The sequence below is a fragment of the Halictus rubicundus genome, chromosome 6 (genome assembly GCF_050948215.1).
Source record: "Halictus rubicundus isolate RS-2024b chromosome 6, iyHalRubi1_principal, whole genome shotgun sequence".
Lineage (NCBI taxonomy): Eukaryota > Metazoa > Arthropoda > Insecta > Hymenoptera > Halictidae > Halictus > Halictus rubicundus.
This window is the reverse complement of record NC_135154.1, coordinates 839015-862911: the sequence shown is the minus strand read 5'-3', so window position 1 is coordinate 862911 and position 23897 is coordinate 839015. Positions and strand designations below refer to the sequence as shown.

Below are 23897 nucleotides of genomic sequence, written 5' to 3'. Positions count from 1 at the left end.
GATCAAATGGTCTCACATTTTTTTTAAGTTCGTATGGGCGGTTGTAATTTAAAAATGCACGGAAAGTTCCTACATAACTGTTCAAAGGAATGTTACAGCGTAAAGAGTATGCATAATTTTAGATGAACGTGTACACTCACATTTCCATTGCGATATTTTATTCGCGGTATCGACGAATTCTTGACGTGTCCGATTCCTTAAAATTTCTTGATTTATTCAGCACGCTCTTTTCCATACGATTCTGCATTCAAGATTAATAATGATACGCTTGTCACTTCATTGTCAGATGTAAATTTAATTCGATGGGACGTCCAGACAAATGTATCTGTCGCTGCGTTACTGTTCCTGAACACACCGAGAGACAGATAACACGTGTCGTCGCCAGCTAAATCGAATTTTCGTGCTCGCTTCTCGAGCGACGACAGGCGACTGTGCAACAAAAAGACAGAAAATGCTGCTGCCGAAATAGTCCGTGTGGGTCGTATAACGAAGCGAAACATTAATTAAGTCGTCACCTTTTAAAATTCATCGCTACCTCACTATGCAAATCTTTATGCAAAATAAAAATTATCTGTATCTGTTCCAAGAAGCAAGACTCACTTGGGAATTTTTTTCTTTTTTTAGTAATTTCAGTAAATCAAATATATTGTAACCGTAGGCTTCAACTCTTTTATTCTATCCACTGCTTCAAATTGTACTTATTTTTCTCATAAATGCCTGGCAACGAGATTGTGAATTTATATTTTCATAGAATATTTTATGCAAACCAAAATGAACAAATTTTTGTCGTCAACAAAAACAATATAGAAATGTCAGTATTGTTTATTAATGCAAAATTTTTCTTGTGATTTATAAATCTTCACGCTATACGGTGATATAATGAACACTATCATTTCTAAGTGTTAAATGACTTGTATTATTAAATAAATTTTACGCTTCTTAAAATATAGTTTTCATATTAACAAGATATGCAATACTGGAAAATAAATAATTAAGACACTTTAAAATTAAAAGATTTATACAATTTAAAATTGATTCATTTGGCTTTTTTGTTATTTTAGTTGAACCATACATTTAATATCTAATGATGTCTTTCTGTACTTGTTTTTTTTTGTATAATTTATTGAAATAATCAATTTCATGTATTTTAATCCTCTATAAGAAGTTTAAGCTTGTGTAAACTTTTATAAATTATAAAGTTTTTTATTAGACAAAGGTAAGATAAAGATGAATTTGTTTTAGGTATTAGTGTAATCGTATATTATTCAATACTATAACAGATGGAAATAACAATAAGAAAAATTTCCAATTTCATCCATTTTCATTTTAATGAATTTTTGTGTTTAACTATAACTGTTTATATTTAAATAAAATTTCAAAGTTTTACGGTTAATACGCACTTCTATTGTTTTGGTTACAACTTGTATCTGACGTTTGCAAAATATATCCAATAACTGGAGCACTTCGAACGAGCCGCCATTTTGTATTCGATTACTGATCGCGAGTGCAGTAGCCAGGAAATACGATATCGTTATTTCTCAACGAAATAAGTTCTATCAATAAAGAAAACCATAATTTTTTACTTTGTTTGAAAGGAGCCGTATTCATCTCTTTCAATACTCTTGCAAATCTGATAAAACATTCTAGCAAAATCCAGCAAGAAAATCAACGGCACTAGAAGATTTTTACATCGAGTCTTGGTATCAATCTTCTATTAGATCGTTGCAGAGCCTTCTCAAGACATTCTCTTCGTTTTTGTCCAATGCGTTTTACATTCCTCCTTTTTGTCGATTCGCGTTTTATTGCTTAGCCTCTAGCTCGAGGAACAATGCGAAAACTAACGGCATTGCTCTTCCACAAACTTAGGTTATCCAGAAGGTCTAGTTTACTTTTTATTGAATTAGGTATATGTGTACCGCGAGATCAAATATTTTAACAGTATTTCAAATTAATATGTAAACATTTTTATTTATAGTTTTAGTGCTTGTATTATTCTGTAATAATCTAGTTTTAACGAAATCTATGCGATGCAAATTTGATGTCGACAGAAATCAATAGATTTGGTTACTTTTATATTATCCTAATTTTATTCAACCTATTTTGCAGATACGGGGGAAGTTAGGTACTTGCATTCTGCATTCCGCTCCCGAAGGCTTACAAACATGTTATTTTAATTTTTAAGTTTGTTAACATTTTCATTTATTTGTTTTTAGAGTTGTGACTTCTGCCTTTGATATTTTCCCAAAAATTTTTCGCCCCTGGATTTTGTCGCCCTGGGCTACGGCCCCTCCAGCCCTTCCCCCAAATTCGCTCCTGAGAATAAAAACATTTATTCAACAATTTCCAATAGAAGCAGCCTTGCAACTTTTCATTAATTGTAACGCAAACTACCTGATGCCGGTGGTGGTACGTTTAGTGTTACACAATTTGTACACTTACTGGAATTTTACTTTTTATTTAATCAAATTTTAAATTGAGGGAGTAAGATTGCTGGAGAAATTGCCAAATTAGGTTCTGGTCACCTAATTTGTAACCTAATTTTCTGATTATTTATTATATATGCAACATCTGACGATAAGTATAGTACTTGCAGTGTATTGTTTCTACAATACAATTGTTTTTTTATAGCAATGTGTTGTTTTGTGTTTTCCAAATTGAATTAAGAAAATCGGGTAGAACCGATGTAACTTTTATCAATTATATAATAATCTATATAAAAGTATCATTTTTGAAAAGGCTCTAATATTTCCTTGTATATTCATTTTTATATTTTATATTATTTATGCACTCCTTACATAGTAGGGTAAGACAAAGAGTGACGGTTCACTTTCTTTAAAAACATCAGTTCATTGTACTCTTAATCAACATCTACAATTAAAATTGTGTAAAATTTAAATAAAGTCACTCTTGCAATTTTTATAGAGCAACAAGTACCAGTAACTTTTCATCTTTACGTAAATACTATTGTCCCAAAAATGTTGTATTTTCTTGAAAAGGGTGGTTCCTAAGGTCATTGGGAATAACTTTTTCCTTCATGAAAATGTTCTCAACAAAAAAGGCGGACTAATCAGAGTGCGGCTATAGTAGACGGATTCCGACTCGACCGATGCCAACGCCACGCTTGGCGGAGCCGGAATCCGTCTGCTGTAACCGTACTCTGATTGGTCTGCGTTTTTCGTTAATAACTCATTAACAAAGCCGCGGAAAACATTTTCGCCAAGGAAAAAGTTACTTCAAATAAGCTCAGGAATCACTCCTTGCAAGGAAATTAAACATTTTTGGGACGCCCTGTAGATAATCATACAGATAACAGACTATGTACTAATATTTATTATTTCAAGTGTAATTGGACAATAGCAAATGCATTAAAACGTATGTTTTATGAAAATGGGGAACAATCTCACCGACAAGAGTATACTTAAGGCTTAATGCTCGATACGTGTAGAGTTAAAATAATGCCTACCACTTGCTATTATAACAAAATAATGGATTACTCATCGATTCATCCAACACGCCTATATCGTAACAGAGAATCTGAGTGCCTCAGTACTCTGCACTTAGGCTAGGGAGCCTGTGAATCAGCAGCATTCACGAACTATCTAAAAAAGGGAAAATTGCTTGAAAGTAACACATCCCCAAATCACTAATTTCAAAGTCAGTCGACATGCTTTAGACACTACAGCAACCATCCGTCACAACAGACCTATCTCAACGTCTCCCTACCACGAACCAGTGAATCACTCGACTAAAAAGTAAGGACAGTTCACGAAGTTACGAGGTCGTTGAAAAATGCTCAGATAAGGAGTGAGACTTCTGTGGCTGTGATCGCGAGCACAGTGTCCTGCTATCCGACCAAGGACCCTAACCCCGTAGTCACTTCTAAATCCTAACACTTCCCGGAATAATTCAAGAACGCACAGCAGGGAGACGCTTTTAAAGCTGGTCTAAAACTATTAGGCAGGAAATGGTGGAAGGTTTCGGGCTGCTATTCCTGAAGAATGTCCCCTGAGTTAGTCCCGCCGCCGCGAAGACGCCCCTCATATCAGGTACCCGCGCCACGAACGGGCCCCGCTGTATCTAAATGACGTGTTTTCGTCCTTCCCTTATCTTGAAGAGACTCCAATACATACGGCTCTCTGTGCGTCCATAGATACACGCGACAGGACGCTGCCTGACCCGCTATTAACATTCCGGGCGCGGTTTCCATTCTGCGTTTTTCCACACAATTTCTTTGACGCTCGGCTCGCGATGCGAAATGGCCGGTAATATCGAACCCGGAAGGATGGGCTTCTTTCGTTCGACTCGCAATTCGCTCCTTTCCAGGCGAATTACAGACCTAAGTTTCTAATGTACGCGATAGATTGGCTCCAGGAAAGAAAACTGGGTGAAAAAGAACACGGCGAAGAAAAATGTCTCTAGATATGAAATATGTTAGACTCGTTCCTTGACTTGTGTGGATTAGCCTTTCCATGCAGTTTTAAAATACTTAGAAAAGTACGATATACTCTGTTATTTTAGGAGATATTGAAACATTTTATTAACAAAAGTTGTTCGGGTCAGGGAGATCTGTTATATGGAGGTAATAATTATTCCATTTAAAAAAGTGAAGGTGACCTTGAAATCTCCGAGAATTCTCCAGTTCTAAAAAATTATTACCGCCATATTACAGATCTCCCTGACCTGAACAACTTTTGTTAATAAAATTTTTTAATATCTAATTTCGACTGGACCACCTTGTATACGACAAACGATCGCTAGACTGCGGATTTTTATGGAAAATAGAGATGGTGTTTATCAGTTGCAAGAAACAGGAGCCACATAGAATTTTTAGTTGTTTTTGTAATGATCTTTATGATTTGAGAATGATATACAGGGTGAATCACTTAACTGTACCACCTGCAATTATTCGCAACTTACCAGTCACATAACAAAATATTTCAAACAAAAATGGTTAGACATTAACCGGTATATACAATGTAATAATTGGTTTTTTCTATTTTTTTTCTTTCTATTTCTCACAAATACAAAAGATTCGAAAACAAACAATTGAAACTAAAAAAGTTTTGTGATCATACTTCCGCCAAAGACCAACTAAAGAATATCTCGGTAATTATTACTTTTTTGCTCCACATGCTTCAAAACTTTTTCACTCAGCATTCGATACTTTTCAAATCGTATGTATTCAAATATTGCACATTATGAAACAAAAACTCAAAGTCGCCTTTGTATCTAGATAACAATGATCACAAAACTTTTTGAGTTTCAATTGTCTATTTTCGAATCTTTTGTATTTGTGAGAATTCAAATCTTTCACTATTGTATTTCTGACATTTTTCTGGTTAAAACGAGTCCAAACAAGATACAATTTGCATTACGTTTACTCGTTTAATTCACGATTCAGGAGAGGCCTCCATTATCCAAACACTCGCGCTCCACTAGTACGGATAATTGAGGTTCTACTAAATCGTGGATTAAACAAGTAAATACGATCCAAATCATACCATGTTGGGTATCGTTTTAATCGAAAAAGCGTTTCGAACATGTTGGTGAAAGTTCCATAAAAAAATTAATAACAAACAAGCTATCATTGAATTTGACCGAAGATTCACTGAAATACATCTCAGTTACTTTTTCACGCTATATATCTTAATGTTTTTTTTACTCAGCATTCAATACTCTTTCGAATCGCATATTTAAACATCGCACACTACAATACAAAAAATCGAGGTTACCTTTACATCTCAATAAACTATCAAGACATAAAATAATCATATTGCACGTCTTATTTGATATCAAGGTGTTTGGTGCGCATGACAATGATGCTGTGAATGAAAGACTTGTGCAAGGACGCCTCATGGACCTATCAAGATTGACAACGATCAAATCGTTAGTATAATCGAAAACAATTTATATTACATTGTACAAGATAGTGGAAGTGCAGCATATTTGAAATACAGGATGTCCCAAAAATGTTGTACTTCCTTGAAAGGGGTAATTCCTGTAGCCATTTGGAGCAACTTTTTCCGTTGCGGAAATGTTCTCCGTGGCTTCGTTAAGGAGTTACTAACAAAAAACACAGACCAATCAGATCGCGACTACAGCAGACGGATTCCGACTCAGAGACAGGTCCCACTGAACGTGGTGTTGCCATTGACCGCGCCAGAATCCGTCTGCTGTAGCCGCGCTCTGATTGGTCCATGTTTTTCGTTAATAACTCGTTAACAAAGCAGCGGAGAACATTTTCGCAAAGGAAAAAATTACTTCGAATGACCTCAGGAATCACCCCTTTCAAGGAAGTACAACATTTTTGGGACACTCTGTATAAGTGTTGGACAGCGTAATTATTGATAATAATTTAAGTTGTCGGTGTTAATCATAGCAGTCGATGCGATGCCAATAACTCACCTCCACTTTGTCCGTCTATTCTGAAACCAGGTCTTCACTTGAGCATCGGTCATCTTCAAGGATTTCGCAAGAGCTGCTCTCTCGGCCGACGCTAAGTATTTCTGTTTGTGAAAACGTTTCTCTAGCTCAGCGATTTGTAATCTAGTGAAGCTTGTCCTCGGCTTCTTTCTCTTCGGCGGTGTCCTGTTTTGGTAGGGATGGCCGATCCTCCTTGGAAATGCTCCGGCCACTGTTACAAAAAGCGATAAAGATTAAAGCATTTGTAATCTTTCTCACGTACTATTTAGAGTTTTGCGGAGACAATACAGTACACATAATATTTTTCGATTATATTTAGATGTTTTTCAGGTTTTCCAGAACAAAATAAATTTGAAGTTATGTAACTGAAAATATGGAAATGTAATGAACACTTTCAGTGCCAAAATTCATTTATAAATCTGGACAACTAATTCGGTGTTCTATTTCCGGAAGACATGGCACTCGGGGTGTTAAAAGTTGCTTCATAAAATCAAATTTTAGTACAACTGTAATAGAGTGAATTCTCGACATATGTCAGCAATACGGGTCTTGGTGTCGTTTATCGTCCAGGAGACACTATTCTTTGATCCGCGCCGAACGCAGAAAAGGGTAACGATGCTCGCCTCCGAGGCCTCGATCGCCGAGGAGTCCAAACATATTAGTCCTATACTCTACATATAAAATTCACAGTCTAGTAGCGACAAATGCAGTCTAGAAGATCCTACTATTCTTTGATGCAGTGCCGAATGTAGAAAAGGATAGCGAAGCTCGAGTGGCCTCGGTCGCCGAGGAGTGTAAACATAACACCGGTCGTGTATATCGGTGTGAGACAAGAGACCATTACTAGTCCAATAACAAAACTTCTTTATTTTTCATTATTTTTTAATGACACTTTCACCAACATATTCGTGGCATTTTTCTAATGAAAATGTTACCAAATATGATATAATTCCGATGATATTATGTAATGAACAATGAAAGTTACTTACCATTCCAATTATATTAACGGAAAATTAGTGTAAATATGATCCAAATGATATCGTGTTTGGTATCGATTTGGAGACCGAGGTCTCTCGAGCTTCTTGACCCCTCACGAGGTATACCCTGCGGTAGTGGGGATAATTTCGCGACGTTTATCAGCCATGCCTCGGCGACATACGTATATAGAGAATTCACTGTATATGGAAAATGGCATTAACTCGTACGCATTTAACATATTATTTATAATTATATGCGAATAAACATTTTATGCATCGATTGCAAGAAATAGGAACTGCATATAGTTTTATTTATCCTCTTAAGAATTTTACTAAGTTGGAAATAATATAATTGATTTCTTAAAATCTCCTATTTTCATTTTTTCGTGTTGCGCTTACTTATTTTTGACGTAAACGCATGAAATCCAAAATCTACTTATGACCTACTTTAATATACAGTTATTTATGACTTTATCTGAATTTACGGCTTATTATGTATTATTATTATTACTAATATTATGATTATGAATTCGATATATTTTAAAGAATTATTACTTAAAAAGAGAGCAATTTAGTGTTATATTAATTCAATTTTTAAACGTAATAAATTATATACATAAACTCAAGTATCAAATATTACTGTGTGCATAGACGATCATATGCTGCAGACGCAACAATATTGTTCATCATTAAACTAATTTTAGTGCTAATTAAGCTAATAGAACAAAACACGGATGAGACACAAATAGGCTTCACCTACATTTGATAATTACATGGTACTCAATAATCAACTAACGGATGCAGAAATGGAGGAGAGGGAAGTGAACAAAATTTAGTATAGATTTAAACAATTGTAGGATACAAACTAAGCATCAAACGATTAATAAAAATAAGAAACAACGTTTGATATGTATAATCGGAATAATTGAACTTCAAAAAATCGATATTCAGTTATACAGGGTGTCCCAAAAATGTTGTATTTCCTTGAAAAGCGTGATTCGTAAGCTAATTTGAAATAACTTTTTCCTTTTTTTTCTCTTTTTTTTATGAAAATGTTCCTTACGGCTTCGTTAAGGATTTATTAACGAAAAACACGGACCAGTCAGAGCGTAGCTATAGAAGACGGATTCCGGCTCGGCCAATGCCAACACCACGCTCAGCGGGACCTGTCGCTGAACCGGAACCCGCCCGCTATAGCCGCGCTCTTATTGGTCCTAGTTTTTCGTCAATAACTCCTGAACAAAGCCGCGGAGAATATTGTCGTAAAGGAAAAAGTTATTTCAAATTACCTTACGAATTACCCTTTTCAAGGAAATACAATATTTTTTGGACACCCTATATGTACACAGAACAGAACAACGTAACTATCACAGTTACAATAAAATTAGACTTTGACGGTTGAGTGATGGGTCAAAATATTACTTAACTTCCAATAGTACATTAAATTTCCAAATTTTTCGCAATTAGCTTCTGGTCTCCGGTACTTTTCCGATTAATATTAACGGTGACAACACTTGCTAAGCTGGTGACATTTATTGTTGGTGTTCCAAGCTCCGGAATTATTGATGCTTGGTTTTGAAGGATGTAGTACTGGAAATTCGTACAAAGATCCCGATATAAATGGGTCATGAATAAAACAGAACTTTTATTAGTTTCACGCTAATGATTTCCATCGCTGGCCGCGTCTTTCCTGTCACGTTTCTTTGCAACTAACAATAAGCTTAAAATTAACAATTTCTGTGAAGTGTTCGATAGACTCATACTCTCTCATACACTTTTTCTCTACACTTCAAATCAACAAATTATGTTTCATTTATAGAGTCACATTTTCAATTTGAGCACAGAATTTCGCAGTCTTGAGAAATTGTCAATGTTTAAACAGCGACGATTTCGTTAAAACAAATACTACAATAATAATTTTGGTCCCATTTTAATGCTTCGGACTTCCACCTTTATTAACCATCAATTTTAAAAGAATTATTATGAAAAGAATTTATTTTAGGCGGATTTCAAGTTTAAAATGAATTTTAGGAGAATTATTATAAAAATTAAATTTAGAGAAATTTAGATAGTATTTTAAAAATAACTTTAATTTTAGGAAAATTACAAGATCAAATTAATTTTAAAAAAATTATTATGAAAAGATTTAGTTTGAAGGAATTCTTATCATAACTTAATTTGAATTTTTTTTAGAGGGTCGCAGAAAAATGAAGACATGTTTTCTCTAAAAAATTTCCAATTGAAATGTCTAAAAATATAGAAAAATTTGTTCATGAATTGATCTTCCGCAGATTTCAAGATCCAAATCTCCCCTTTACAACGCCACGAAAAAGCTTGATGTACGATTTTTTCAGTCGTTTTATTAAGGTTTACAAGTTTATTAGTTTACAGTAACATAAGGACATGAGGCCTTTACTTTCTATAAAACAGTGATAAAAAATCATAGATTAAGTTTTAAACAGTCGTTGTAAAGGGAGAGATTCAATCTTCAAATCTGTTCTTAAAAAAAATTTTTTGATGCTGTTTTCACTCGCTGTATCATACACAAATATTCTAGAATAAAATGATTGACGGTCTGCAAGAGTAGAAGTTCCGAGCTTTAAAATGAGTCCAAATTCATTATCATAATATTTTTTTTTTTCACGAAAATATCGACTACTTCTCGAGAAGCGGAGATGATCAAATTTGTTTTGGATCCGCTGTATCTCACTGCTAGCGTACGACGTGGTAGGGTATGGGACCCAATTACTGTGGGGGTGCCAATGACTGTGCCTATATTAATTATACTTATCTTTAAAGCATAACGAATATTAAATAAGAGATATATAACCTATATATTAACTGATTTTAATGAAAATATATTTAGTATCTCTTTTTTAATACTAAAAAAAATGAGCTTTAGCTTTTAGCTTTAAAAATAAGTATAATTAATATAGGCACAGTAATTGATTTTTTTTTTATATTGAAAAAAGTAAGCTTCAGCTTTAAAAATAAGTATAATTAAGATAGGCACAGTAATTGGTACCCCCACAGTAATTGGGTCCCTGACCCTAGCATGTGATATCTCGCGAAGTGAGAATAAATGTGTTTCTGCCATTGCTGCCAGGGGAACGGGTTCGAGAAGCTAAGAGGAAAAACAATTGGTGAAATTCCAGAATGAAACAGCAACGTGGAAATGATTGGGCACCGTGGTACACGGATTACTTATACGATATTGTGTGCCTCGGGCGAAACTCGCTTTGGGAAATGATTATAAAATCGTAAAAGCGGGCTTACGAGTTACAGAGAACGATTTAACTGGGGCCCGGTGCAAATTGTAACGCCGTCTTTGTAGTTGGACAGTGGGGCAGGTGCATTGCGATTTCAGTGGAAAGAGAGTATTAATAAAATTACCGTTAGTCAGATAGGATCGCGCCACCGCCATTACCGGACAGTGGGAAGCCTGCGTGATCAAAACGAAGCTTTATCGGCCACTTATGCGAAACTAGACGCGTAAATCGCGGTTAAAACTCGTTCGAGATTTTCTTATCGGGCGCCGTTTATCCTGGACAATTATTGTACACGCTGTTAGATTGGGAACGGCCTGCAATACGATTTGCGAACATGGCGACCGTCGTTTACCACCGAGCGAATATTCAATCGGTATGCTCCCATAGTTGGTGTACAACAATATTCGTTGCACACACCTTGCAGTCTCTTGTGCATTTAATAAATAAAACCCAAATGGGTTTTTCTTTATTCGCAGTATTACCGGAAGAAATTTTTCAAATTATATTTTCGTGTTTCACTAACCCACCTGAACTCTTTATTTTAAACAATACGCCGAAAATAATATAGCGATAACAGCTGTTTGAAAAGTGGCTGCGGAAAGGTCATATGAAGGTCACTTTCATTGGTTTAAATGGAATCAGTTATTTTTTATGCTCGATTTTTTCTACAGAATGGTAAATTTTTAATGATAAAGTATACATTTGTCCTAAAACATACCATTTTTTAAATAATTTAACTTTATTCATCGAGTATTATTTGACATTTAATTGTCATTATTGCAATTTGTTAACAATGTTCGATGTCGTAACTCCGAAATAAAAACGGAATGATATTTCGATAAGAATGAACAATAAAATATTTAAGTCTTATAAAATAAAATACAGAACATTGTAAATGCAAGTCATTGTTTATATAATATTCTGTAGATACACAAGATTTCAACATAAATTTTTGCATTTTTAAGTAGGTAGGTAGGAATAATAATAAATAATAAATAAATAAATAAATAAATAATGTGGGTAATCAAATTATTACTGTTGCCAAATGCACACTTTCAATTTGCAAAAGCGAATATTTCATAACAAAATATTCGGTGCAAGGTTTTATTTAAAAATGGATTGTTTTAACAATTTGATCACTCACTGTACTCTCCTTTCATGTATATTCGTCCTAGAAATATGATCGAGCGAGAAACGTAAGCTTTGTGCGTGGTAATTATTCCCTTTGTATTTTGTCAATGCGGAAGATTTACTGTCTCCGAATTTCCTCGTTCGAAACGATAGTTTCGTGTATACGAAATCAATATTACAGTTCTTATTCCATTTACGAATGATTTTCTGCGCTGCGGTTTAAATTAGGCTATTAAATATCTAGCACCAGCGATGGGCAGGTTGCTCGGACACGGTTTTTTCTGGAAAACGACATCTAAAATAGCCTGAAAGATTATTCGCGGAATCTGTCGATTCTGTGGAACTATTTTTCATAGAATTAGGGTACGCGCAACCAGAGACAGTTTCGTGGAAATGTATTCGAAAGGTGTAATAATGCATTCGGAAATTTTGGCGTCATCTCATATATTGATAATTTTTTAAGTGGCAAAAATTTATACGGTATACTGAATTATGGACCATATAATCTATGAGAAAATAATGCATTACCTAATGACAAATTAATATTTAGTTATTCCTCTTATGTTTTAAATATTTGTGTGAACCGTTTAATTATTTAGAATAAAGTACAGTTAATTAATAATAAATAAAGTGTCAAACAAATATTTTGACTATTACAGTATAACTTGCATTTGTTCTGTTAATATTATCTTTATTTCGTTAAGAAATATTCAGATACAAGTGCAAAGGTGCAATTAATTCTTCAGAAGTTTATTTTCTTTAGAAAGCACACACTTTGCGTGAAACATGAGTTCGCAATTTCCATAAATATGTAGTACACACTGGCGAAAGTGTTAACAAGGAAATCGTTTACAAAAAGTGTGAAGAATAAGCTGCGAATATTTATGGCGATTTCCGGGTTCTAAAAATAAGTTTCCAAGAATTCGTATCGAATAGAGTAACACTACCTTTTTAAATTATTTCATTAGACGCATTATACTGTATTTCACAGTAAAATATGCTACAGATATACAGTAAGGAGCAAAACTGAGTCCACACTATTTGAAGCAACATAACTTTTTTAAAATTAGATCAAATGACTTGAATGTTATTGAGGAGTTAGAAGGATTAGTTTATTAGACGAGGTGTAAAAAATTTTTGAAAAAAAATTTGAATTGGTCGGAATCGCAAAAGAAATAGTAAAAGTTGGTTTTTTTCAGCTTTTTTATCTGAGCCTGTATTGAAAATTTAAAGAATGTGTTTGATTCGCTCGAATAAATTATATCCATGCTGAAAATTTCATCGATATTGGTTAATTCGTTTACGAGTATAAACGATTAAAAGTGCGATTTTAAGTCAAAAATCGTGAAAATGGCAATTTTCCCACTTTTAAGCGTTTATACTCGTAAACGAATTAACCAATATCGATGAAATTTTCAGCATGGATATAATTTATTCGAGCGAATCAAACACATTCTTTAAATTTTCATTACAGGCTCAGATAAAAAAGCTGAAAAAAACCAACTTTTACTATTTCTTTTGCGATTCTGACCAATTCAAATTTTTTTCAAAAATTTTTTACACCTCGTCTAATAAACTAATCCTTCTAACTTCTCAATAACATTCAAGTCATTTGATCTAATTTAAAAAAAGTTATGCTGTTTCAAATAGTGTGAACTCAGTTTTGCTCCTTACTGTAGCTCAGTCTGATGATGAGATTAATCTACTCGTAATTTCAGACGAGTTATTCAATTTTATAGCACGGCGAGAACCATAATAATTTGCTCTCATTAGTGAAATTTTAACGCTCGCACGAAACGTTCTATCGTTCTTCTATGTTTTAGTCTCTTTCGAGTGTGACTATCGACGTCATTAAGCGTTTAGCTGTCGTAGTAATAGCACATGAATAACAGAAAGTGCATTTAATGCGATATGCAAACCCATGGATCTAATGCTTTGAAACATGATATATGGTATGCGGCAGTGACAAATGCATTACGCGATTGGGCGTGCGAGTACTGCTCGTTTGACGCTAGGTCTCTTCTGGTTAATAATAATTGATAATAATTCTTTATATCCTCGACGCAGTAACTTGACAATATCTCAAATCGGGTTAAAAGTTTCTAATACGGGTTCAATATTTCATTCTTTTTTTATTTTTTATTCTGTACGGGCTTTATTATTATTTTTTTTTCATTGATTTTTAAATGAAGCCTGAAGAAGCCTGAAGCCTGAAGCCTGAAGCTTGAAGCCTGTGAAGCTTTTAAGCTTCATTTACTTTTCAGTTTACCTGTTTGCAGTGAGACTTTTTCCAATAAAGTTCAAAGGTAGACATCACTTTACAGACACAGTGAATTCTCTATATGTATATGTCGCCGAGGCACGGCCGATAAATGTTGCGGAATTATCCCCACTACCGCGGGATATACCACATGAGGGGCCAAGAAGCTCGAGAGACCTCGGTCTCCAAACCGATACCAAACTCGACATCATTCGGATCAAATTTACACTAATTTTCCGTTAATATAATTGTAATGAGAAGTAACTTTCATCGTTCATTACACAAGTAAATATCATCGGAATTATATCATATTTGGTAACGTTTTCATTAGAAAAATGCCACGAATATGCCGGTGAAAGACCCATAAAAAGATAATCAAAAATAAAGAAATTTTGTTATTGGATTAGTAGTAATCTCCTGGTCTCACACCGATACACCTGACCCGTATTATGTTCACACTCCTCGGCGACCGAGACCACTCGTGCTTCGTGGCCCCACACGGGGTATATCCCGCGGTAGTGGGGATAGTTCTGGGACTTTCAATGACCAGATATTTGGGACATACATCGAGAAAAGAATTTAAATGATTCGAAAAATTATCGTTAACAATGTAAACTTGTTGAAATGCTCTTCCTCAAGCCGAGAAATCGACAGTCTACTAGTAAATTGTAACTTATAAATTTCGGTTTTGTTAAGTACATTATATTTTCTAAATTTGTGAGTTTTTCGGGTCAATTGTTCGATATTCAATGTATTCATAAGCTGTGAAATCCATACGATCACAGTTCTACTAAAACTAAATCGTTCTCGTTAAGAAATTCACAAGTGGATGACAAATGGCAAACTGGTACACAAGAGACACAAAGAAATGACTTTGAAAACCATTGAACTCTATCTGATACCCTCTCAGGGAAATTGACAGAGTTCCGTTTCATTTTGGTAGTAGCATACACGTTCGCATTAGAATACTCAGTTAAGGATCGCGTGCACCTAAATGACATGTGAAAGATCTTCGCAGGATCAGTAGATCGCATTTAAATGCCGCGTTTTCAACAGCATTAAAAAAACATCCCCGTGTCCATCGTGTGTCGTAAAAGGTGTAACACGAAATACCGTACACGAACGATTATTGAAAGAACCAATAAAGTTAAGGATACAGAGTGACGATACGAACGTGTAACGTCGTATAATAAAATTGCGTGGAGGACCATGCAGGGCGCATCAGGAACTCGGCGTTATGATCTGAGTGGTGACGACTTTTCATCGGAAAGTAATTGTAAGTTACGGTGTTTATAGGGTAAAGGATCTAATTACTGTGAGGGCTCCAACTAATGTGCCTATATTAATTATACTTATTTTTAAAGTATAATAAATATTACAAAAGAGATATTGAAGTTTTTCATTAAAATTAGTTCATATGCCATATAACTCTTTTTTAATATTCATTATACTTTAAAAATAAGTATAATTAATATAGGCACAGTAGTTGGAGCTCTCACAGTAATTAGGTCATTTACCCTAATACTGCACAGCTGAACACGTTAAGTGCTATGTAGGTTTCGACCATTTCGTAAAAACAATTTCTTTAATTTACAAGAAAAATAACTATTGCTAATAATAATACTTAATTTTTCAGTAGCACAATTATTATTTTATGCTTCCATTTAGCTACTTGTCCTAGGTTTTTACATGTGAAACATGCGATTCTTAACACTGTCTTTAAACAAACCTTAAGTATTATACAGATTTTGAACGTTTCGTAAAAATAGCATTTATTTAATTGATAAAAAAAATAGTCCTTACTAATAATAATTATTCATTGTTAAATAGTACAATTTTCTGCTCACGCTATTAGTTAACCAGTTACATTAAATTCCTTCCTAAATATTTAACCGATTATTTGTCAGTAAACCTTGTGACTACAGTTCTGCAACCAACAGCTGAATAAACAAATGAAGAACTGAATCCTTCAATTAAATTAAATTTTCTTTTACCTTAACAATCTTTCGAAATATTCATCAACAAATCAATAGTTAATATTCTCATGCGTCTTTCCAACATTGTACGTGTGTAACAAGCGGGTATACATGTAAATTTTCCTGGGATCAGCGCCGAAGAGTTTCAAATTTTACGATAACCCTTTCAACGATAACCGATACATCAGCATTGGAAGCTAAGCCCCGAAATTAATGATTAGTACGATAATGATCTCACCGGGCGCGGTGCAACTTCGGGGTGGGCAGAAAATGGCGGGACGTGGAAAATTTCCCGTGAAATTAAATTTGACACGTAACTGCTCTCTCTCGCAGTTTGCCCGAAACCGAGGAATCATCGTTAAAGGGTAAACGACCATCAGGTGGATATTATTCCATTATCTATCCCTCTTCCCGCCATCCGCGAGGCTGTCCTTTACCGATGCTCCGCCCTTGTCCAAAAATACACGGGAGCATGCAGAAATTCCGAACGAAACATGAAATAATCTCGTCAATATTATCCGGTCAATTACAAAGTAAATATAACCAAAGAGTACTAATTGAGACACGGATTGCCTTCGCCCGTACTCGATACAGGTAGATGTATAATAAACTCAATTGTTTTTTGTGGATCTAAGAGAAGAATCTCAGTTGCGTTAACCCTGGCGAGGTCCCAGCTGATCTACACGGTGTCGCAAAAGTATTGCATTTTCTTGAAAGGGATAATTCCTGACATCATTTGAAGTAATTTTTTTCTTCGCGAAAATGTTCTCCGCGGCTCTGTTAAGGAGTTATTAACAAAAAAGCGGACCAATCGGAGCGCGGCAATAGCAGGAGGGATCCCGGCTCGGCGACAGCTCCCGCTGAGCGAGGCGTTGGCATTGGCTGAGCCAGAATCCGCCTGCTGTATCCACGCTCTGATTGGTCCGTGTTTTTCGTTAATAACTCCTCAACGAAGCCGCGGAAAACATTTTCGTAAAGGTAAAAGTTACTTCGAATGGCATCAGGAATCACCCCTTCCAAGGAAAATAACATTTTTGGAAGAACCTTGCTGGTTCAACCTTGGTTCATTCGCTGTTGTCCCAAAAGTTCGTTTCGTGTTCGACTAAATTTTAAATTAAGACTAATAATATTATTAAGCCAGAAAATGGGAGATTTCAACGAACGAAAGCTTGGAAAATAGTAAAATGTTGGTAAAAAAATAATTACGTTTTATTATGTATGCTCGTATTGCTTAACGTTATGCACGTTACGAAAAGAAGTTTCGGAGCAATCCAATAACAGGTATACAAATTAATTTACAACCCTTATGAGTAGGCAGCAGATCTTTATGCAAAATAAAAATTTTTTATTTGAATCGTAACAAACTGGAGTGAAATAGAAATTTATTTTCTTTCTTAATATGTTTAACAGATCGAAAATAATAGAACAGTAGTTTTAAATTCTTCTAATATTTTTACTATTCTAAATTGCACCTAGTCATTTTTGTCATAAATGTATAAAATACGCGGTTTACTTATGAGCAGCCAATTGCAAATTTTGTATAAAGGAAATTCGAAACTTCAATGGAAAATACTGGCATTCCATGATCCATAATTACGTCTTCTATAATTAAAAAAAATATATAGTTTGATGCCACGTACGAAAATAATTCTGCGTACAATTATAAGATCGAACGATACGGTTGAAAAATGGCGCGAGGTCCTTATCGGTATACAGTAGAACCTCACTCGTTGCACCAAATTGAGGTTCTACAACGAAAGAGGTAACCAGTCACAGTGAAGCGTAGAGTCGATTTTCGTCTGTTGTACGTAGACCACAATCCCCACCACGATCTCCAGAACCTTGAACACCTCATGGGAGTGGCTGGTATCGCAGTAAACGAGGTTGCAACTAGTGAGGTTCTACCGAACTTACAATAGCTGACAGAGTTGGGCATCATTTAAGTCAATTTTCATTTAAATGATTGAAGTTTGAATTGAAGAATTGAAGTTTAAATAAAAGACAAAAATAATTATTTATTGTTCATATAGATCTAAATAAATGATTTAAGTAATAAATTAATTTTATTCATTACTTATTAATTATCATTTAATTGCTTATTGTTTATTATTTATGATTTATTCGGAAGGTCATAGTCAGGAAATAAGGGTCTTCAATCGCTTTAAGCGATATTATTGAGTTCACGACAAAGCAACTAAAAAATCGACAGTGCGACCCTAAAATAACTGAAATAACACGATGAAATCTCAGTTTTTTCTGACAAAACAGAAAAATTGTTCGACGAGATCGGGTAATTATCGATATCTCTATCACTACACTGATTTCGATGATTTTTTAATATACAAGCCAACATATTTAACAAATAATTACAAAAATTCGTTTATATATTTATGATTAAAATTATTATTTACTATCATTTATTATCTAAACAACTTTGTAAATAATAAAAATTTATTTTTTATTTGAACAATTGTCGCAATAATAAAGGTGTATGTATTTATTTAATCAATTGTTTCAGTAATAAAAATTTGTTTATTTAGTTCTTCATTCAACTCTTCTTGTGTTTTTTGTTGACGCGAACGTTTGTTGACGTAAACGACCACAGTACTTTCCCTACAATGTAAACGAGGAATAACATTTTATTTGCGAATAAGAAATAATAAATGACCATAAGCATAGAACATAATAATAAGAACTTCTTGAGATTAGATTTCCATTGAAGAATTCGTTGATTTATTGCGAAATCGTACATTTGCTTCCTAATAATTTGAGCACTTACTGTAACACGAATCTCCAGTTACAAGATCGGAACGATACGGTCGTAAAATGGCGCAAGGTCCTTTTCGGTATACTTACAACACCGTATCCCAAGAAGAATATGAATTCCACGTCTCCGCGGACAGTTTTAGCGTTAGACGTAATAGACAAGGGATAATGACAAACTTCTCAAGTTCATTTCACGAAGCTTAATTCGAAGCATCTGTGGGAAACCGAGAAACACCGGCAGGCGTGGAAGGACAAGACCGCCTCGCACCTTAACCCGCGTTTTCGCTTATCCTCTCTCTCTCCGTTCTCTCTCTCTCTCTCTCTCTCTCTCTCTCTCTCTCTCTCTCTCTCTCTCTCTCTGTCTCTCTCTCTCTCTCTCTCTCTCTCTCTCTCTCTCTCTCTCTCTCTTGTCTCGTTTCGTTTCGAGACTTTCCTCGACCATGCTAAAACTCTTAAACTGCTCATTGGCCACCTCGCATTCTTATTCACCGAGAGGCTTTTCTTGCGTCACTCGCTTATTAGGATGATAATCGCACACCGGTCATTATACTCTCGGTCACATTATCATGCCGTACCGGCACGGTTTGCCGTCTCTCTTGTAATTCATTCCCCCGTAATTACTTTCGTAGAATAGCCGGACGCACGCACGACGCGGCACCGCGATACGGGATTTCGAATTTACGAATTGGAACGGCGCACACTGGTCCAGACCGAAGAAATAGCTGTTCATTTGATAAAAAAGCAACTTGCTCATATGGATGTTTATCGAAGGTATATGGCTTCCTAATTGAGATTTATTAAAAATTCTGATTAGCACAAACATCTAAAAACCAACGCTATATGAATCCTATTTTTCACCGAAAAAAGTACCTCATTTCTTATTGATATTCTGGAGAATCTATTTAATAATATGTGTCCATTTTTGTTTCAACTGAATAGTATTTGTCAATATTGAGAGTATATCCTGTGTACTAAGATTTAATATTTATAATTTATTGAAATAACGATGCTTAGTAAACTAAAGAGAATCTTCAAAGTTTTCTATCATTGGTAAAGGATACCTTTTGAGTTCCACATAATTCCGCATTGTATCAAAGTGCATTATTTTCAGCGCACTTTTCTCTATAAAATCATGCAAGGTTCATATCATATTCGGCCCTGGTACACAAGTTATTATTGTTTAAAGCGCTTCTGTGACCGTGCTATGTACGGAGACTTTGCCTACGTGACTCTCTTACTCCCTTCTTAGAACCACGTGTTCATGTAGTTGGTTCGTGCATACACCTGGGAACATTCGGAGAAATGTCTTCCAGATTTTCCCATACCCCCCACTGTCATTTCTAACCAAATTCGACTATATAAAGGGTTCAAGCTTGCTCATAATCGGGTTAATACGAAACTAAAAACGGAGCGACACACGTCGTGAGATCGGGTTCATATCCCCTTCGATTAGTTCTAAACCGTCAAAACCGAGAGTTTAGGAACATTAGTATCCACGAAAACACATTACAATACAACAACTGTAGATATCTACTGTGTTTCTTATAAAGAATATATTGTGTTGTTCTCAGATATATGGGAGTCTTTAATCTCGTATCCACATCCTTTTAAACCCCAGTGACTAGTATTCTTCCTACTACGATACACCTTTACCGTTCGAGGTGTATCAGTATCTTTAAACGTTACGAGAGCCGATTTCCGAATACCTTCCGCTTACCCATCCTGTGACACCCGGTGATGAAACAGGCATAAACTGGTTCACAAACTTCCTCTCTAGTGGCGACCCGGTGGTGAAACAGACATCGGCTAGTTCACGATTTTCCCATGTAAACGAACAAACCTCGGTCCACGCATAAACTGCCTAGCCCTCGGCTCGTAACAGCCGGAACCGCGTGGGGCGTTAATAGGTTTCATAGGTTTCATAGGACGGCCAAATAATCGCAAGTTAAAATAAAAAACACATTAGTTCCAGAATTGCAGATATTTTGTTATTTCAAAACCTAATAACAGCTAAGGTCAGAACTTGAAAGTTGAGGGAAAAAAATTTTCGACGAATATCTTGGAAACTACTGTAGATAGGAAAATGGTGTATATGGTAAAATTGTGTCTTTTTATAAGAAATACACCTGTGAAGGCAGATTTCAAATATCACCATTGTTTTTTAAATAATATACTAAATATCATTCATTATTCACATGTTATTGAAATTTTTCAAGCATTTCCGGCGCTATGACAAGAAAATGTTTCAAACAAAAATTAATCACTAATTACTTTACTATGAAGTTCAATATAAAAAATTTAAAAAAATTTTTTGTTAAATAAAAAATTAATGTCACCTTGATTTTTTAATCGTCACTATATATTTTTTACTTAATAATGTTATAGCTGACGTCAAGACGAATCCAATGACCTACTTTACTATGGCTTTAAGTCTTGAAACAATGGTAAAATCTTTGTGAACAGCTAATTCCTCGATTTGGACCACTGTGCTACGTCGCATCAGATCGACCGGAAGGAGGACTTGTTACGATAAATCCCCCACCGGGTCTTAATGAGACGCTGGAAATTATCGGGTAACCGGTTGATCGTTTTTGTTGCACTCGATTAATGGGAATGGCTTCGATCGGGTTTTTTTCGGTGAGAAACAACGTATTGAGCCTATGGACCTCTTTTTCGATGGTTCTCCTTTGATGTTCACGGACTCTACAGTTAGTACGGGTTTTTACAGTTTATTAACCATTTACAATTCTTTGAATTCTTTTCGATTTTGTTCGCGACAACTCGTTATGATTTTAAGTGTTTCATTTAAAATGCATTTCCAAACGAAGTTCCTTAATTGGTGCTAATTTTAAATCATTCTTGTAACGAGTTATTGAGTTGCTGTATAAATACAATACGTTTGACTATGTTCGATATCTCTTTTTATGTTCAATCAATCGTGATTCCTACCTGACTGATGAGTAGACTGCGGATTTTATGCGTTTATGACAAAATTGAGTAGGTGAAACTGAAAAAAAGTAGGCAGATTAAAAGAATTTAAGAACGTTAATACAGTGTTTACTTTATATGTATATCTCCCAAATGCCTAGCCGATAAAAGTCTTAGAACTATCCCCACTGCCGCGGGATGTACCCGGGGGAAGCCTTGAAGCGGGGCATCTAGAGCTTCGCTGTCCTTTTCTACGTTCGGCGTGGATCAAAAAATAGTATCTCCTGGCTGATATATGTCCCTGGCTAGACCCGTGTTTTGGACATATATCACGTAAACACTGTATATTATTTTCAATTTATTGTAATTCTTAAAGAAGGCATGGACTGTTTATTTGATTTATATGTATTGCAATTGACGCAGAAAATTATTTTTTTTCATAAAGATCAGAGTCATAATTTAATTATTAAAATTAGACGATATTTATATTTTCAAATACATGTTTATTGCTTATCTATATAAAAGGAACGAATTTAGGGAGCAGGTAAAGCAGAAAGGGATGAAAGAATTGAAAAGTGAAAGAGGGTGGAGAATATTTGCTGCGATGTGTACAATGTCATAAGAAAAACCTTTCACTTTGCACTAAAATTCCGAGGAATCAATTGTGTACCTACCAAAGCGACTGGCAGTCTCAACAAGAAAGGGGGAAAGGGATGAAAGAAGCGAAATACTATGTCATAAATAGAATTTTATTTCGGTTTAAAGGAAATTAATAACATTACATATTTATGACAAAATATCGGAAAAATTATATGTTAACAACTATAACGAAATGCTAAAACTGTAAAAATATAAACTTAGTATCTCATAACTTCTACAAGAAATCAGCATCTCAAAATTTTTGTTATTTTTTAAAATTCGGTTTCGAAGCTAAAAATTCGGAAAAAATTCATAAGCTTGCAGGAAAAGAAAATCGGATCCTTCTTGGGGTAATGTTTCGGATTTGTTCAAATTTGAATATGTTGTAGTCTTTAGTGACCTATGAGCGAATCGCAAAAGAATTCTCGATATCTTAAAAATTGTTGATTTTACAGACGTATAAAAAACATGTCACCCTTTTTGATTTCGCGTGGAATACCCCATATGTTGAAATTTATGCAGTAATTGTGTTGTAAGTTTACAAATGTCTCGCTGAAGAGATCGAATTATTTTAATAACGTATTCGCTACTACATTACTTAATTTAACAGTTGTTAGAACGACATCCTACGTATTCGACTGAAAGTCTCAAAAAGAAGAGGATGAAAGAAGAGAAGAATGGAAGAAGATTGGGGGGGGGGGGGATTGTTCGTGCGTCTCGGCGATATCCGTCCCGCGTTCTTTTCGTGGTTCGAAGTATCACGTCCCAGTGAAGCGGACCCGATACCCCGGGACCCTCGTTAGCGTGTCTAACAGCAGTCTGCCCGCTAAAACTTGTCCAATAGCTACAGCGACATTGGCTTGGGAAACCTGTTACCCGCGCAATTTTCGTTAAAACGCCGCGGCGCAGCGACGAGTCTCTGCGGTCGAAGTATTTACCCTGACGATATAACCTTACGACATCCACCGCGGCGTAACGCGGTAACATTTCAGGAGCTCTAAAAAGGGAAACGGTCTTAAACGGAGACGAGAGGGGCCATTACCGGAATAATATGAAGAACGATGAAAAAAGAATTCGTGCACGCCCCGAATAAAAATATGAGGGCTCGCGCGCCCGTACAGGGTTAGAGAAGTGTAAGATCGGTGGAACGGAGGTGCAGACGAGGAGGGGTTGATAGTAACTTTAATCGTAAAGTTGACGGTTTATGGCGGTGCACAAAATGTCTGTAAAACGCGGTTTTTAAGGAGCGGCAAATTATAATTAATCGTTGCTTCCCACTAGTACACGGCTGAATCGTTTACGCTTGCGTTCGCTGCCGGGGTCCTTAGAATTTTAGTGAACGACGATTGGTTTTAGGTAGTTTTTGGTCTGGATTATTAATCTTAGCCCGATAGTTTTTTCGACTTCATGGTAGCCTAGATTTATTCAAATTCTTATGTTATTTGTTTGTTACAAATTTTTAATCCTAGCTTTTTTTATCAACACAGACACTCTTATTGGATTTAATGTAAATACATAGTTAATCATT

General features: G+C 35.3%; 1 protein-coding gene across 1 annotated transcript in view; it reads right to left on the bottom strand.

The window, feature by feature from the left end:
* The window catches only part of C15 (homeobox protein C15), a 118087-nt gene that overhangs the window by 23895 nt on the left and 70295 nt on the right, over nt 1-23897 (bottom strand). The window contains exon 2 of the mRNA XM_076789402.1: nt 6406-6634. Coding sequence (XP_076645517.1) covers nt 6406-6634 — 229 coding nt within the window. The remainder of the gene's footprint in view (nt 1-6405; nt 6635-23897) is intronic.